Source organism: Haliotis asinina, chromosome 12 (assembly GCF_037392515.1).
Source record: "Haliotis asinina isolate JCU_RB_2024 chromosome 12, JCU_Hal_asi_v2, whole genome shotgun sequence".
Lineage (NCBI taxonomy): Eukaryota > Metazoa > Mollusca > Gastropoda > Lepetellida > Haliotidae > Haliotis > Haliotis asinina.
Genome location: NC_090291.1, coordinates 48,561,365 through 48,579,091, shown reverse-complemented (window position 1 = coordinate 48,579,091; position 17,727 = coordinate 48,561,365). Strand labels below are relative to the sequence as shown.

Genomic DNA, 17,727 nt, shown 5'->3' with positions numbered 1-17,727 from the left:
ATTTTCATTAATTTCATGATAATACGTTACTGTATCTGTGGCTTATTTCTCAAAAGTGGATTTAGAATATTTTAAAACTTACAAAACGAATCCATTGAAAATATTAGAAACGCCCATGTGCTCTTGTTTCTGTCAACGTGGAGTGATATTACCTGATACAAAAGATCGCTTTTTTATGCGATATGCGAATAGGGACTGTTAGTTCATGCAGACCTGGCTTCACTTTGCCATTGAATAAGTTCATTTTCAGGTCAGCTGCAACAGGGTTAATTCATTGCTGATATTGCATGAAAACATTCTTGAACGAGTAATTTGAAAACTGCAGTGTATGGAATGTACACACTATGTGAGAGAATGTTATGACTCTTCCCATTATATTGAAACGTGAGTATTGTACTCCTGGGCGTTCCATTTGAAATACAGCTTCCCACCCTGCTTTAAATTAAGATTGCTTTGTCTCATCACTCAAGATTACAAGTATAATCATGTATAACGTATCGGTGTCATGTTTTAAGAATACTAGTATACATTTTCAATGTTTTATACGTTTCCTTCAGAATCTTCCCAGGCAAAAGAGTCTTTACATACACTAAAACGTTATCAAAATTTGAAAGGGCTGAACCGTCATCGAAACGCTATAAACGTAAGGTCTGCAACTCAATGTACGGTGATACCCAAGTAAAGTACATGGGCCCCGATGTATTGAGTAATATAGTAAGTTTTACGAGATGAGGTTGCACATTTCAGGGACGGTTGAGTGAGGGAATATTGCTTAACGCCTCATCCAAACATTATCCAGGGAGGAAGTATGATTATAACAACGTGAATAATGGTTACACTAATAATCGGGTGTTTTAAATATGTTTGTACAACTATTAACACACACAGTGTTTGAAATTTCCTTTGGCGGGTAGCGTTAAAGGCATCCATTCGTGACAGGTTCCATTTCACATGTACACAGTGCACAAAGCCTGTTCACCTCTCATAAATTCCAGAACTATTGCTACTAACCATATCTACCCACAAAGATAACCCTCTTTATACGTTACAGTAAACGGGACATCCTTTTTACGATTTTTTACTATTTACTATGACTGCCTAGCCAGTGTGAACAGTAAACTCTTGACTATAAGCAATCGACAACCGTTTACTGAAGACGTCGAATTAAGTTGGACACTAAAATAATCAACTGGATATAAACGATTGTTCAGCAGGTGCATTCTTAACCGGCAAAAATCATTTCAAAATGACTTACATCTTACATCCAAAAAACCTTTTGTAGCTTAATTATATATTTTAACGTATACACAGCTACGTGAGTAAGAAATAGTTCTGCTCTCTTGTCACCCTACTCCTGCCATTGTTCTATTGATCCTTTAGACTGGTATAGCCCTACTAGAGGACGAGATCACAAGCCTGTGAAACAGCTGTTCTCAAAGTCTCACTTGTTACCGCCATTGGCGAGAAGAGCAGACGACACCTTCCTGCTCAACTTCCGGCCGGACAGGTGCCGGCGGAAGGTCGAAATGGGGGCCATTTTTGTCACATTTGCTTCATTTAAAGCAATTATCTCGTGCTATTTGTCTTATTTGATGTAAAGCCGAGAGTACGAGCTTAGACGCGCTTCTTTGAACGTCTAAGTCAGTTAAATGCGTTGTTTCTTGCAAATCAGCATTGTCTTGCATTTTATTAAAACATCATCCATCACCACAGTCACTAGAGCACTGTGTCAGGTGTCTGTTGTTGGAAGTGTTGTATGTGAGATGAGGAATAGCCACTCTGGTTAAAACGCCTGCCAGAAGAAAAATCCTTGCCGGATAAAAGTCCCGTGTTTGCAAGGAAACATATCCCTTGTATTGCAGATGTATTGTGCTATTTTTGCCAATAAAATCCTTCTTATTACGTCAACGAGATTTCTTTGTTTTTCAGAACTAAATTTGAAGCTTATTTGTTTTATATGTATATATGTTGTACAAATGGTTTTATTCCATTTTTTAGATCCGATGCTTGTATCAGAGGGGATTGTGCCGGATGGACTATTGCCCTACATCGGTGCATGCATGTGCGTGCATACCTTTGGTCTATGTCTGAATATATAACTTCTTCTGAAATAAATATAAAATGTGAAATTAAATTATGCCTGTTTCAGCGAAGGCCGGGGTTCAAATCCCCACAATATGTGAAACCCATTTCTAGTGTCCCAGAAATCTGTATGAGGCTTCAGGCATATATTTGTTTAATATAGTCCCATCATTCGAATTTATACAGACCGTGAAGAATCACACCCATCGCCGACACAGGGACATGTGTAAAATATTTTACTTAGCGAAAATGATATTATACTAAAAAGGTAAATATTTGTTTTGAAACAAAATGCAAAATTCACAGGCACATATGACCTTTCATATTCTTCATGTTTAACCCAGTTCTTACAGTTGATGAATCCTTGAAAATCCCATCCTTTGATAAAGCTGTGGATATCAGAACACATGTCTGTCTTTTCAAGATTTGTTTTGACTGTTGTGTCGCTGTTTTCTCAGCTAGGTGTATGTTGTACATAATATTGACTCACCCCACAAATACCATGATCATTCCCCTGTGCTGCCTACGGGCTTGTTCACCTTCCTCTACAGCTCTGACCCAGATGCATATAAGGTGCATATTGTAGCATTCACAAATAAACTGGGGTACGGCAAGGAAACATATTACCCCCGAGTTTATTGTTACTGCATGAACGAAGAAGCTTTTGTGGATCAGTTTGCTTTTTTTTCAAAGAAATATACAGAAACAAATGTTTCTGAAGAAATGAAATAAATATTTACAATACGCGGATTTGCTTTCACATACTTTAGAAACGAGCAAGTGATAAATATTTCAACGTGAATGTGATATGTAGCAATGTCAGACACAGGGAAAACTGAATTTGTGAATCGATTTCTTTGAGAAGTTCTGAATATAACTACTTTGTTTCCTTTCTTCATATCTACCAGCGGACATTTGCAGGTGCTTTACGTGCATTGTATTTGTAATCATGTAAGATAATGAATTAGCCAAATGTTTGTTTGCTGATTAACGCTGCATTATTTCAGCTGGTTTCACCTCATTCTGCCTACAGTCCTAATTTGCCTACATCCCAGTTTGCCTACCAAAACAATTGTAGACAGAACATGAAATTATTTATTACCTTTAAAATAATGAAATGGTCCATTTACCAGTCACCGACGGATATGTTGTTGGGTTTGGAGAAAGGGGAATTAATACTTTGTCACGGCTGAAAATAAGCGACTCTGGTCCAGACAATCCAGTGATCGATCTAAACAACTGGTATACGATGACATGTGTTACCCAAATTATCGAGTGTGGCCATCCTATCTCCTTGGTTGCCTTTTACAAGCACGAATTAATGAAGATCTTTAGTAGAATTAGCCCAGTGAAGGCGTTCATCATAATAGTCGGACCTTGCTATCCCGCCGAGATTGAAAGGTTGAGGAGGGCAAACAATTTTGTTGATCTGTTGTCTGTTTAAACACGTTGCATTTTCAGGGCAAGTCTGACAATGAAGAACTACATGTACCTGAAGTGGAAGAGTGTATAATCCCTTTGGTCTGCTCAGTTTCTATTTTAAAAATGTTCAAATATTTAGTTTGTTTTTCTTCGTTAGGCCACTGCAGATGTTACGCATTCTGCTTTACCCGAAATTTAATCTCAGTCCGTCGCTTTTCGCGTTGTCTAAAGCCACGGGTCCTCGGAAGGGACCGCCTAGTTACACAGAGATTTTATACCGCTTCATTCATTTATCCCGCCCTTTGAGAAGTAAAGTTGCGGAGGTGAGTTGTTATTTTACGACGCCATTAGCAATATTGCAGAAATATCTTGTCAGGGCACATCAGAAATGAGCTCAACACATTGTACCCATGTAGGAAATCAAACCCTGGTATTCGTTGTGGCGAGCGACTGGGGTTCGATTCCTCACATAGGTAGAGTGTGTTAAGCCCATTTCTTGTATTCCCCGCCACGATATTACTGAAATATTGTTGAAAAGCTTATCTCTGTCACTCTCTCTCCTTCTGCAACCACGAACCCCACTGCACGCATGACGGCAACAGCGACAGCATCAGCCTCACGTCTTGAAGCACTCATCAACGAATGACAACTTCCGGTTCCGGTCCATGAGGAGATATTGTATTGTCGACACTGTCACCAAACGAGGTCACTCTCGTGACTGAATTCTTCTGTTATAGTTGTATTGTTATAAAGTTGATGTTGGAGGGACCATGAAACATCGTGCTTTTTCTTCCAGTAAAATAAGGTCTGATTACACGATGCCATTTAATATAACGTCGCATTCCACTTGTCATCGTTTGTATTGCGACCCGGGAGGATTTGGGTTAGATCTGATAATCAGTATTTAGAAATGACGTGCATCTTGCTTTAGAGCATTGCCAATTATGGTAAATATAGGAAGGTCATATGGTAATGTAAACAGCTGTTTGTTGTGTTAAAGAAGGTGACATATCACCCAGGTATTTAGCGTGACGAGCCATTTTACGCCACCGCCGCGCTTACTGTACGATTACACTGAGTATGCGAGGAGCAGCCACGTAGGTGAAAGTACTAATCCTTGGTGAAACCGACGAGCTCACCGTGACACACTGCATAGTGCTGGTAATATGAGTAAACGGAAATTCGAAATAAATAGCAGTGGATCCTGATGAAGGTAAGGGACGTTGCTCTGCACCGCGAACTGCACTGCTTCAGCCGGGCCTGGCTGTCCTCTTTGTATTTTAAATAATGTTGTTGACTTTCGTTTCTTGGTTCGTGAGCACTGTGATGTTAACATTGTCCAGGGTATATTTAAGCCACGAATCCAATAATATTTGTTAATATCGAATTCTTTTTGATCAAATGTCTTGAAAACATTTACGTTCAGGTTGATATACAAATGCTACAGATGTAATTAACGACGCATTTCCTATGAATAAACATGATCCGTTCAAAGGGTTTAGCTTCAGCGGTTAGCAATGAGGCAGCATTTTGCTGAAAAACTGATGAAGTAAACATCTATTAGGTTCCAGATTTAACGTGAATACGGACCAGGTTTTGCATATTTCAAACAAGCCACCCACGGTGTAATGAACAACACAGTCTCGATGGCCTCTTTAACCTGTAAAATAACTCCTTGGGGTCACATAAGGTCAGCGTCACCGTGATGTCTAAGATCCATCATCTAATGACTACGAAACTACTGAAGGAAGTCGAGCAAAACTCTTTTTTCCAGTAATAGTATATGATTTTCCCCATCGAGGATACGTGGGACTCTGTGCAAGGTCAACACAACTCGAGTAAACTTAACCAAACTGAACACAACACGTGTATCCTGTTACATCACACATACAAATACTTACGTCACACAGAGATATATAGACACCACACATGTAAATATACCTGTGCACAACACACGTAAACAGTCCACACTCGCATGTGTGCTCCACATATTGATATACACACAGACACATCCCACCTACAAATACACATATTATGCAAAGTAACTCAAACACACACATATGCACGCACATTATCTCTCACACACAATAGGAGTTACGTGTTACGTTCTCCCTTTCTCTCACACACATACGCATATACACACGCACGCACACACACACACAGACACACACATTTTGAGTCACATGCACATACCTAAACTCACATACAGACACATACAACGTCTGCATTGGCTACACCAACCACACCTACCCTGGTCACTGGGCCATGACTGTTTAATGCGCAGTTCTTGACACCTGTCTCTGACGTTGTCACGGCCTAATTACACATACCTGTCATTCCCGGAGGCGACACGGTACGTGAAATGGTTTACGTTTAATTCAGAAACGTTCACGCATTATATATTTCACACCTGACAATACAGATAACTGATGTTTCCAATTTCTCGCTCTTTCTCTCTAAAATATATCAACTCGTATTTAATAAATTAACATTCAATACGTTATCATATTCATTTCTAGCATATACAAAAAACTCAGGGTACTTCATGGAAACCCAATATACGCAGGTATTCCTTTCCCACGATATCGACGTTCTAAAAACAGTAGATTAAATAGATTTCCACCTGACACGACCGACCCATTTACATATATTGTGAAGAAGGCGGGAATTACACCAGCCCGGCAAGTTAGTCACCAACTCGCACATGACCTGACAGTCACAACACTTCCTTTGTATGCAAAGATTCGCTTTCACTACTCCGAGCCGCGATCTATTCACAAACTCAAGTACACGTTTGGTCTGCGAGAGATCCAGTTGAATGGCACGTTTACGTTTTTGTCCCCAACAGGTTTTGAGTCGGGATATTTGTGACATGACACCCCTTCTCGACTCGTATATTGTTGGTGTACTGTAAGGAGTTTACCTTTTGATGCTGTTAGGAGCTGAAGTCAGGGTGGGATGACGGTATCCAGAAGTTAGATTGTTTTGAAACAACATCTGATAGATTAAAGGTATGTTGTTTTGAATTATAAGAAATGCCTATTAATGTGAATAGTGTTGGTTAATTCTGTAGCTTCTTTACAATGTCCAAAATACATCATCGTGACGTATTACCATTGTAGCTGGACTGAGACGTGGTACATCGGGGGTATTACTTCACCATGATGTGTTGAATTGTTCAGCTGTAAAGCGCTGTCATAGCAGAGTTATATTTAAAGCCAGTGGTAATGTCAAGCTCAGATTTGTTTCTACTAGGATAGACCTTGAACCATATTGTTGTGTATGGTTAACTGGGAACCCATGTGTAACATATTTCTATCATACATCAACCTAACCCCCATTAATACAAACTTTACAAAGTTTTGTGTTGATTTTACGTACGTTTTCAACAGTTTTATGTCTGTCTCCCCTTTCATCGCATTCACGTCGGAACTAGTATTTGTTGAATAGTCCCAATCATGCACACTGATCGAGATTATATTTCATGAAGTATCTGAACATGTGCAATCTATGGAGGCTATATAATAATACTAGCAATATCTAAAACCATGTCTTTTGAACTCAAGCACAACCACAGCATCACATACGATATGATGATAGGGTAGCTCGATTCTTTATTAACGGGGCGTAAGGGTAGCCTTGTGGTCAAAGCGTTTGTTAGCCACGCTGAAGACGTGTTCCACATGGGCACAATGTGTGAAGCCCATTTCTGGCGTACACTGCCGTGATATTTCTGGAATATTGCTAAAAGCAGCGTAAAACCATACTCACTCACTCACCTTATTCCTGACTTCTACTTGCATGTTATTGTGACTCAGAAGTGCGTCCATAGCCTGGTCAAGACTATGCAGATGGCGTCATAGAAATGATCACTGATAGAAGTCTTTGGAATATGTCAATACACACCCGCAGATGCATCAAACCTATCCTTGTAGTTTTCTATAAAATCACATTTCTACTGTTTCCCGCTGGGACATTGTGGGACTATTGCTAAAAGCGGCGTAGAACTAAACTCACTCACTCACTCTATAAAACCAACTAATTATTATTGAATTTATCTTGATTGTCCCGAATCCTCTTTGCTGCATTTAGTTATTTGTATTTCTGTGTAAATATTGATGATGATGATGATGATGATGATGATGATGATGATGTTACAGTTGTGATCGGAAACAGGGACACATCACGACAATGCGACCTGAAACTGCGTTGTGCTTAGTGCTGGCTCTCCTGAACGTGGCTGACAGTGTGGACGTCAAACGTCGGTCGCATTACAGGGGGAAGCGACAACAGCAGCCGGACCTCGAGGTTACAGCGCTGCGGATAAAGGAAGTCGTCGATGTTCACAACACACTACGAAGGATGGAGAGCTCAGTCGACATGAACATGCTGGTGGGTGTAGAGGTTTAACGAAAAGGGTGGTCTGGGACGTCATTGATCGTCTGTGTGAATGTATCTGATTTATGGGCCGACAGGGTAGTATCGAATGGTATACCGAGTGGAGTGGTCATGACACTTCATGGCATCGGAAGTCATCAGCAATTTTCATTTATCCATTCATAAGATTTGCTTCCGTTATTTTGTTCTTACAACCAAATGCATTCTGTTTCCTGGGATTTTCTTCAAGCGCCCTGGGCCCGTGATTGGCTGCTCCATGGTGATGACCTTAGGTCAGATTATGACACTACTTTCCTGATTTTGGTTTATTGTTAAGTTAGTCGTGCTTCGGTCGAACCAGTGTTGAATCTTTATGGTTCCAGGGTGACGATAACTGTTCACAGGTCTAGTTTTCATCACGGAGATTGAAGACCGTTCACGAATGATTCTTTCAGACATGGCACAGCGGAATGGCAGCCGAGGCTCAGAAGACGGTGGACGACTGTGTTTGGACGCAGAGGCCCCAGTCAGAGCTGAAGAACTTGGTGGACGGCTTTAGCCGCGTTTCACAGAATATCTACATGTCTCCAAGTACGGTGACATTTCCAATCGAATGAGAGCGGGAGTTGTTTTTTTGAGTATTTATTGAACAATTTGGACAACATTTCAGTTAAAGCCGCAACCAATGGTGCTGGGAAACTAGGGATTGTTTCCAAGGGATTCAAAGCCAAGATCATCCCCTGTGGTCATACATGACCTCGAATATTACTGTACCTTCCTGCAGGATCAAAAAATGACCTGTAGATTAGTTTTATGTCACTATTTGTATCAGTAATCATAAATCAACGTTAGACGATATTTTCATCTGCCAATGATGTGGTAAAGGTTTTGCGGATCAACCTGTGCGTGATATACGATTTATTAAGATTTTATACAGTATTATTTAACAATTTATGCAATCTTGCATGGCTGTTAGGGTACGTCAAAATCAGGGCCTCGTTTCACCAAGCACTAAGGTGATCGTAAGTCACTAAGATAACCTTAGTGCAATGATACAGAATGGGAGTTAAGTTTAACCTTAGTAAAGGTTGCTTCCTTAAAGGAGCCCCAGCTCTGGATGTTCCGACAGCTCCTTATGTCACCGTCTTACTTCAGCTCTGACCAGCATTGAGGAGGTTGCGACCAAGTGGGCAGCTGAGAAGAACCACTACCAGTACCAGACGGGTCTGTGCAACAAAATGTGCTGGAACTACAAACAGGTATATATTCCATAGTGCAGTGAGTGTGTCGGGGTGTCGATTCAATGCAGGGTATAATCTAAAAAAAATCAGCCAGACCATAGGGCTGGTTAGAAGTAAGACGTGTCAACCCTGACCAAACTTTGCCCACAAATTTTGAAAATTTGGTCAAATATTGAAAACAATCTAATGCCAGTGCAAGAAAAGAATTAACTGTGTATTTCAGATTTGTGAATTAGTGATGATTATATTTACCTTTATTGTTATCCTGAAATATGATGAATATAGCTTCACATGCATATCTAAACTGTAACCGGACCGCTGGGCAAGTGAATTTGAGAATTTGACATCCGTGTTCGAAATACGGCAGGCAGCCAGGCAAGTATGTCAAACGCTGGTTAATGTGGCAGGCCATCTCGAAGTAATGCATGGATATGATACTGGCAGTTTCCTCGAGTCCTCATAATCTCTGAATGTATACTGGAGAAAAATAGTTAGGGATATTTGTAAATTTTGTAAAGTACATTTACGTTTGCGAGGAAGAAACGAGTCCCTTTTGAACTGAAATTAGCCCCAGTAAGATGGGAGATTCCTGATGAGATACAGACTTGCTTCATTTAGGATTTTAGCATTGAGCGTCCGGAAGGGAAAATAATCTGGTTGTGGGACAGACTATCGGGTCCAACAGGAGTCCAAGTAGATGTGAAAATGTGCACTTGCTTCGTTTAGGGCTTTTGTATTACAGAATGGGCTGACACAATAAAGGTCCGGTTCCCTCGTTTGGGGACAGTCAGATTTGGTATTGGACAAAAGTGCAGTTTATAGCCCTAATACTTCATGTGGTGACGTGAACAAATCTCTGACGTAAACAACCGGTAAACAGTGAGAAACCAAGCAGCAAATAGAAACCATTATACTATTAGGACTTCGGCTTATATATACATCATTGTTCTTTGTTTGAACCACATGGGACCATATTTCCTGCTCGAGTCATCGTGTGTATTTATGAGACGAATTCGTCTATCATGAAATCGAAAATGATGACATTTATAGCAGTGAAAGATCGGGTCCGACCTGTACTTCGGGTTATGCATAATATTCGAGACACCGGCATTCGACTCATCGAGATTTGACTGTGTATGCGAATTCCGTAAAACTGAACCCGATCTCCACGACATCCATTCTGTTATAAAACCGGCGTAAAACAATACTCGTTCCGCTTCCTGATGTAGGTAGTATGGGCGAAGACGCATTCCCTGGGGTGTGGCATCCGGTACTGCCCCACCATACAAAACTCACGGCCGACGCAGGGGGGATACCTCATCGCCTGTATATACGGACCAGCGTAAGTAACACCCATGAGAAGGGGAATACCCGAAACTTGACAAGCCACAAGTCGTTATCAACGGGTACCGTGAAAAAGATCACACATGTCATCGTATCCCAGTTACGGAAATCGAAGATCATGCTGTTGATCACTTGATTGTCTGGCACAGACTCAATTATTTACATAACAAACGCCGACAAAACGCTGTAATATTGCTGGGTGTGGAGTTAAACAACAAACCGAATAATCAGCCACTATCTACGGGAGTTGGTATTTTTAGTATTTCATTGCATTTATTACATAATGTATTTCACAATAGTAATCTTTTGGATCCTTGAATCATTTCGATGAACTTAAATATGTTGTATTTCTTTTCGATTAGGGTGGTGTGGCAGCCTATATTTTAAGGCTCGTCACGCCGAAGACCGGGGTTCGATTCCCCACATGGGCACTATTGTGAAGCTCATTTAATACTCTGGTGTCACCGCCGTGATATTGCTGGAATATTGCTAAGATCGGCGATAAAACTAAACTCAATCACTCTTTTCGATTATTCTTACAATGCTGATTAGAGTGTCGCTGTTTCTCTACAATATATTCACCTGATTGGTGCTGTTTGTCCATGACGGGCCATCACAGCGGCAACATCGGTAATAGAAGACCCTACACTCGCGGCAACGTCCCCTGCAGCAACTGCACCAGCGACTTCCCTTACTGTTACGACGATCTCTGCAGTGAGTACATGTGTCCTTCGGTCATGCACTACCACACAACGACGAGCGGAAGTAGAATTATGCACATAGCTATGTAAACAATTATTGTGTTATCCATCTCGTGGTGTGTTTCATTGAATAGGGTCATAAAGCAGTTCTGTATGAAAGTTCAGTGGAAATATTACCTCCAGATGTTGTTTTCACAGTATCTTTGGATGGTTTGGGGCATCGGTTAGCCTAACGGATAGAGCGTTCGCTCGTCACGCCGATGACCAGCGTTCGATTCCCCACATGATTACATTGCGTAAAGTACATTTCTAGTGTCCCCTGCCATGATATTGCTGGAATAGTGTTAAAGGCAACTCATTCTACCACTGAATGGTTATTTGCGCATGTTTTTATGTTTATAGGTAAGGTTGAACCTCCGCCAAAACCAACACGTGAGTCAACATCATTTAATACCCTTAGGCTGCAACAAAGTGTTTATTTGTTCCTCCGAAGTCAGTAGTGTAGGCTGATGCGGTTTTGTAAAACAAAGAATGTTCATAAAACAGAGCATTAAGTGTCCTTAGACACATGGTCTAATGCTGAATTCAGCTATGAATTACCAAGTAAGGATGAGACATAAGGATGTACAACGTCTTTGTTTACAATCACGAGCGACGGGGTACAGTTACCATCGAGAAACTGATTAAGATAACAAGCCAGTATCACTTGTTTGATAACTGTTAGAACCTGCACTGAAACGTCGCTCTTCATTGAAGGATGAGGACTAGTTTTATGGATATAGAACTTCTTTATTCTGGATTGGCGAGGTTTGGCATAGAATAAAGAAGTTGAATTAAAGAATAGTTCTCATTCTCCATCTGCCCAACTTCTAGAATCGCTCTTCATTGTAAACATAGAAATTGTTCATCCACATATCTCATCCTTACTTAGTACTCTAATTTCTGTATCTCTCAATGGAATGAATTACCTCTGAACGAACCTCTTGGGATGGAAGATGTTTCTATGGTAGGGAGGTTTCTCACTGGATTCAAGTTTATAGAACATTGCGGTTATTGGAATTTGATTACAAACGCATCACAAAATCATTGCTGATTCCGAAAAACAAACAATCACATTAGTGTGGCCTTGTTTATTACAGTAACCGTTTTTGCTATTATTGGTCAAAACAGGTGTCATATAAGGTCGTATTTGCAAATACGATATGATGTATTTTTTATCTAGCTATTATCATATGTCGCTATTCTATCCAGCTACAACTACAAAACCAACGACAACGACAGCGACAACAACGCAAACAACGACACAGGATAGTGAGTGCGATAGAAAACACATGAAAGTAGTTTGATAGAAAAATTGTTTTGTTTTCGTTGTGTAGGAGTAGATGATAGAATGTTTGAATTTCAGTTCTTCTTCTTCAGTCCTCTTTAGTCTTCTTTTTTCTTCTTCGTCATCGGTCTTTTTCTTCTTCTGCTGCCACTATTACTGATTCTAATACTACTGTTACTGCTGCTACTATTACTGATTCTAACACTACTCTTACTGCGGCTACTATTACTGTTTCAATCACTACTCTTTCTGCTACTATTGCTGAGTCAGTCACTACTCTTTCTTCGGCTACTATTACTGACTCTAATACTACTCTTTCTGTTGCTACCATTACTGTTTCAATCACTACTCTTTCTGCTGCTACTATTACTGATTCTAATACTACTGTTACTGCTGCTACTATTACTGATTCTAACACTACTCTTACTGCGGCTACTATTACTGTTTCAATCACTACTCTTTCTGCTGCTACTATTACTGATTCAGTCACTACTGTTACTGCTGCTACTATTACTGATTCTAACACTACTCTTACTGCGGCTACTATTACTGTTTCAATCACTACTCTTTCTGCGGCTACTATTACTGATTCAATCACTACTCTTTCTGCTACTATTGCTGAGTCAGTCACTACTCTTTCTTCGGCTACTATTACTGACTCTAATACTACTCTTTCTGTTGCTACCATTACTGTTTCAATCACTACTCTTTCTGCTGCTACTATTACTGATTCTAATACTACTGTTACTGCTGCTACTATTACTGATTCTAACACTACTCTTACTGCGGCTACTATTACTGTTTCAATCACTACTCTTTCTGCGGCTACTATTACTGTTTCAATCACTACTCTTTCTGCGGCTACTATTACTGATTCAGTCACTACTCTTTCTGCGGCTACTATTACTGATTCAGTCACTACTCTTTCTGATACTACTATTGCTGAGTCAATCACTACTCTTTCTTCGGCTACTATTACTGACTCTAATACTACTCTTTCTGTTGCTACTATTACTGATTCTAATACTACTCTTTCTTCGGCTACTATTACTGACTCTAATACTACTCTTTCTGTTGCTACTATTACCGATTCAATCACTACTCTTACTGCTGCTACTATTACTGACTCTAATACTACCGTTACTGCTGCTACTATTACTGATTCTAATACTACTCTTACTGGGGCTACTATTACTGACTCTAATACTACTCTTTCTGCTGTAACTATTACTGTTTCTAATACTACTCTTTCTGCTGCTACTATTACTGATTCAATCACTACTCTTACTGCGGCTACTGTTACTGATTCTAATGCTACTCTTTCTTCGGCTACTATTACTGATTCAATCACTACCCTTTCTGCTGCTACTACCACTAGTGCTTCTTGTATTATTATTACTGCTGCTGCTACTACTACTACTATTCTACTAGGGGTATTTGTATATCCCATCGGATACCCATTTTCTGCTTGGTGAACCGAGGCAATTTTAAACAAACTCATTTCCTAAAGTGTATGTACATGTATCAACAATTCCTACTTTCTCTTCTACTACTACCGCCCCTAAAATGTTAAATGTCACTTTTCCTGTTATCTCGGTTTATACCACTCACCGGTACCTCTATTAGAACGTAACATCGAATGATATCCTATGACTATACAATGCCATTTGACGAGGTCAGGCGTAACTTTGGGATTACACTTTCTTAGTAAAGTACAAATTCTAGTACTCTTTGAGTTGAGTTCCATCCGGGATTCGAAGCCACAACCTAAGAGTGTGCTGGCGATTAGCTGCCTGATCCTGAGGGTGTGGGTTCGAATCCTGGATGGGACTCAACTGAAAAAAGGTACTAGAATCTGTACTTTACTACGAAAGTGTAATCCCAAATGTAACATATGTTATGTTGAATGATATCCTTCTTTCAAGATTACATTTCTCGCAATTGTCTAACAATAATATCTCATATGCCATTTCTGTTTCCATAGTAACTACAACAGAGGTCACTATTGGATCTTCCATTCAGACCCGTCCATTCACTGCGGGATACATCTGTGTGTTCTTCCTCGTCCACCTTGTGCTCAGGGTAATGGTATAGCTGCAGAATCATAGTAACCCGGCAGCACGTGGACGTTACCATGGAAACAAAACGTTTATTATTTTTCTTCTAGAAATGTACCATGCAGTGCAATGACTATACTTCTTTAGCAAGTGAATGAACAAAGTTATCGCTGTTCCGATTGCGTCAGTGACACCATTTCTGTTCTTAGAAAAATTGCACATTTTCTTTGCTGCATGCCAACTGACAATGCACGCGTACTGTTTTTATTTGGCGCTTTAATGTGAACTGTCTGCCAAGTATCTTTATTAAATACAATATATTCAATGTTAAATGATGAAATATATACCCTCAAAAAAAAAAAGAAAAACAAATTATGAAATCTGCGGCCAAATATCTGTGAACGAACCCAAGTAAATCGGACAAGGATCGAACTACTCAGCCAGCGGTGGGGTAGGCTTGTGTTTAGAGTTTATGCTCGTAATGCCGAGGACTCGGGTTCGATGCCCAATAGGAGTCCAGTGGATACAATCCATTTCTGGTGTTCCCCTCCGTGATATTTGCTGGAATATTGGTAAACGCCGCGTAAAAAACACAACTATTTCACTCTTATCATAACAGAATATCACTTTTCCCCACCGGTGTAATTTTAGCCCCAATCAATTAGGGGCGTGTAGTTTCTTTTGCCTGAGTATTTATGCATTTTTTACAGTTTTTGAAAAGAATATTTTTGTAGAACAATTTCTACGTAGACGACTGCGCTGGGAGATGTAGAGATTTACATCCGCTATTTTATAAGATACTAGTTTATGATACTTGTATCATTTCGTAAATGAGAAATATTGTGCGAGAAAATCTGTGTTTTGTAAATATGTTCCGATAATATGTGAATAAATTATTATTTTTGTATTTGATATTTATGTTTGAATTAAACGACTTGGTTATACACGTGAAACGGACAGATACATCCTGTTTAACAAGTGTCGTGGAGACGATCCTGTAACGCAAGCCTCGAAGAGACGATCCTGTTTTACAATCTGTAGATACGATCCCTTATATACAAGTCCAGAAGACACAATCACTTTCATTTAAGCCACGTCTAGTACACCCCCGCACTGGCACACACATACACTCGCAAATCCATACGTACTTGTAAACCGAGTAAATCTTGCATACAATCTTGATCATTCACTTTTAGCAGTGTGAAAAAAGGCAGATGGATATCAACCCCTGGTTCTTGCATTTCCCGTGAAACAGTTTTAAAGGTACCGAAAACAAGGAATAGAAGGATACATTTGTATCGCAAGGTGAAGGAATACATAGACTGATTCATTCGTTGATGTACTGTATCTTTATTAACAAAGGTATGGAGACAAGCTATAGATGAATAGACGCATTCGTTGAGGTATCTGTAGTAACAAACGCATGGAGGACAAGCTATAGATGAATAGACGCATTCGTTGAGGTATGTGCACATGTAGTAAAATACGTATGGAGTAAATACAATAGATGGATAGTAATACTTGACTGACAATAAATGGATAGATACATTTGATTGCAAGCATTGAACAAAGCGACGGAGGGCAAACAACAGATGGATATCTACATTTGATGAAGCTTCTCCGTAATAACAGAGACACACAGTCCGGGTATCCCAGGCACTTTAACATATGTCTCATATAAAACTAGGAAGAAATTACAAAAATCTAAACTGTGGAACTTCTACTGCGCTGTTCACTTTGCGTTAGTTTGCCCTTCCATGGTAATGTCATGTTATTTTAGCCTTGTTTATTCTTTATTTTTTTTATAGGTATTCACTGACCATGACAATTTGTAGTGCAACGGCCGATGTCGGATTAACGAGTCTTGACTGTCTAAAGAACAAATTAAAACAAAATCACCTCTGAAGATCTTGGTTAGACGTGGTCTTCAAAAAACCATGCTTGTCGTAAAAGGCGACTACCAGGACTGGGCATCCCAGATGCGCTGTAGTTGCGCTGGTCGATGCTCATGATGTTGCTAGGAGGGTGTATTTTCTGTAATTTGTATTATTATTGATTAAGTGATAGTTATTAGTGGGTCACACTTCGTATCGTCGGTAGCAGTATTTTAGCGTCACGTCTTTTAAGAGTTGCCTCCCTTTAGGCACTCTTCCGTATATGAGTGTGAGTTTTGACTGTTGGTAAACGCGAACGTTCAGCAATCTTTGACTGCATATATAAGACTGGTTGTTGTGTTGACGGCACAAACACACACACACACGGATTTACACTCAGAGTTATACTAGTGTTGTGTCATCTGTCTGCCTCTTCCTACCTCACGTATATTCCAGCCTTCTCTCTGAGTAACATTTAGTATAACTGTTGCTCACTAAAAATGAAAACTTTGGTGAGTTGATATGATATTTGTGACCCATTACTTTAGATTTGACTCAATTGCATTATACTAGAAACCTCTATTGTGAATCGTTGTATCTTGCTATTTGTCTGCTCAGTGCATATTATTGAATATTTTAGATTTGTCAGTGTTATATTTTGCTGGTTTATATGGGATTTCTTATACTTCTTGCCACGGCAACTTATTATCGTAACAATGGTGATTACTAAACTGGCGTTAAACATCAACCAACCAAACAAATGCAACAAAGTTATCAGTTTTGTGAGTATTTGTAAATTATTAGGAAGTAAGATACACAACTATACTCTTAAAAACGTAGGGGATAATGAACGTTCAATTTTGATAGGAAGTGTAAACGTTAACAAAGGACAGACATCTTATGAACGCACCACCATTTCCCTCTGTTACCACCCCTAAACACAACGCATGATATGCACGTGCACAAGGCAGTAATCCCATACACATGCATTGGGTCCCATTCTTGATTCTGACGTTTTTTCAAGAAGGTCGGGAAATCACTTAGGACATTAATCTTGAGACTCATCTTGCATCAAACATTTATTAGTTTTTGTTTCTAGTCGTTTGTTTTAAAATGAAAATCGTATACATGCAAATTACATGCCATACACCTGTCATCTTTCAAAAGCGACTACATTCCAATAACTGTGGTTGTGAGGAAGTGCAAATGGTGATGCACTCTCAAAACATTCAATAATATCATATCAACATTGCTTGACTCCGATAAATCTCCTAAATAGTTTTAATCGTAAATAAAAAAACG

General features: G+C 39.7%; 2 protein-coding genes across 2 annotated transcripts; both read left to right on the top strand.

Annotated features, from left to right (window-relative positions):
* The first annotated feature begins 6,218 nt into the window (after window positions 1-6,218).
* On the top strand, window positions 6,219-15,458 carry LOC137258325 (GLIPR1-like protein 1). The gene is made up of 8 exons (XM_067795960.1): window positions 6,219-6,515; window positions 7,665-7,896; window positions 8,337-8,472; window positions 9,037-9,140; window positions 10,352-10,464; window positions 11,086-11,180; window positions 11,570-11,599; window positions 14,479-15,458. The coding sequence occupies exons 2-8, from the start codon at window positions 7,696-7,698 to the stop codon at window positions 14,586-14,588; spliced, it is 789 nt and encodes a 262-aa protein (XP_067652061.1). The 5' UTR covers window positions 6,219-6,515; window positions 7,665-7,695; the 3' UTR covers window positions 14,589-15,458.
* Window positions 12,156-14,067, top strand: LOC137258616 (uncharacterized). Its single transcript, XM_067796315.1, has 2 exons — window positions 12,156-12,173; window positions 12,587-14,067. The coding sequence occupies exons 1-2, from the start codon at window positions 12,156-12,158 to the stop codon at window positions 13,967-13,969; spliced, it is 1,401 nt and encodes a 466-aa protein (XP_067652416.1). The 3' UTR covers window positions 13,970-14,067.
* Window positions 15,459-17,727: the final 2,269 nt, after the last annotated feature.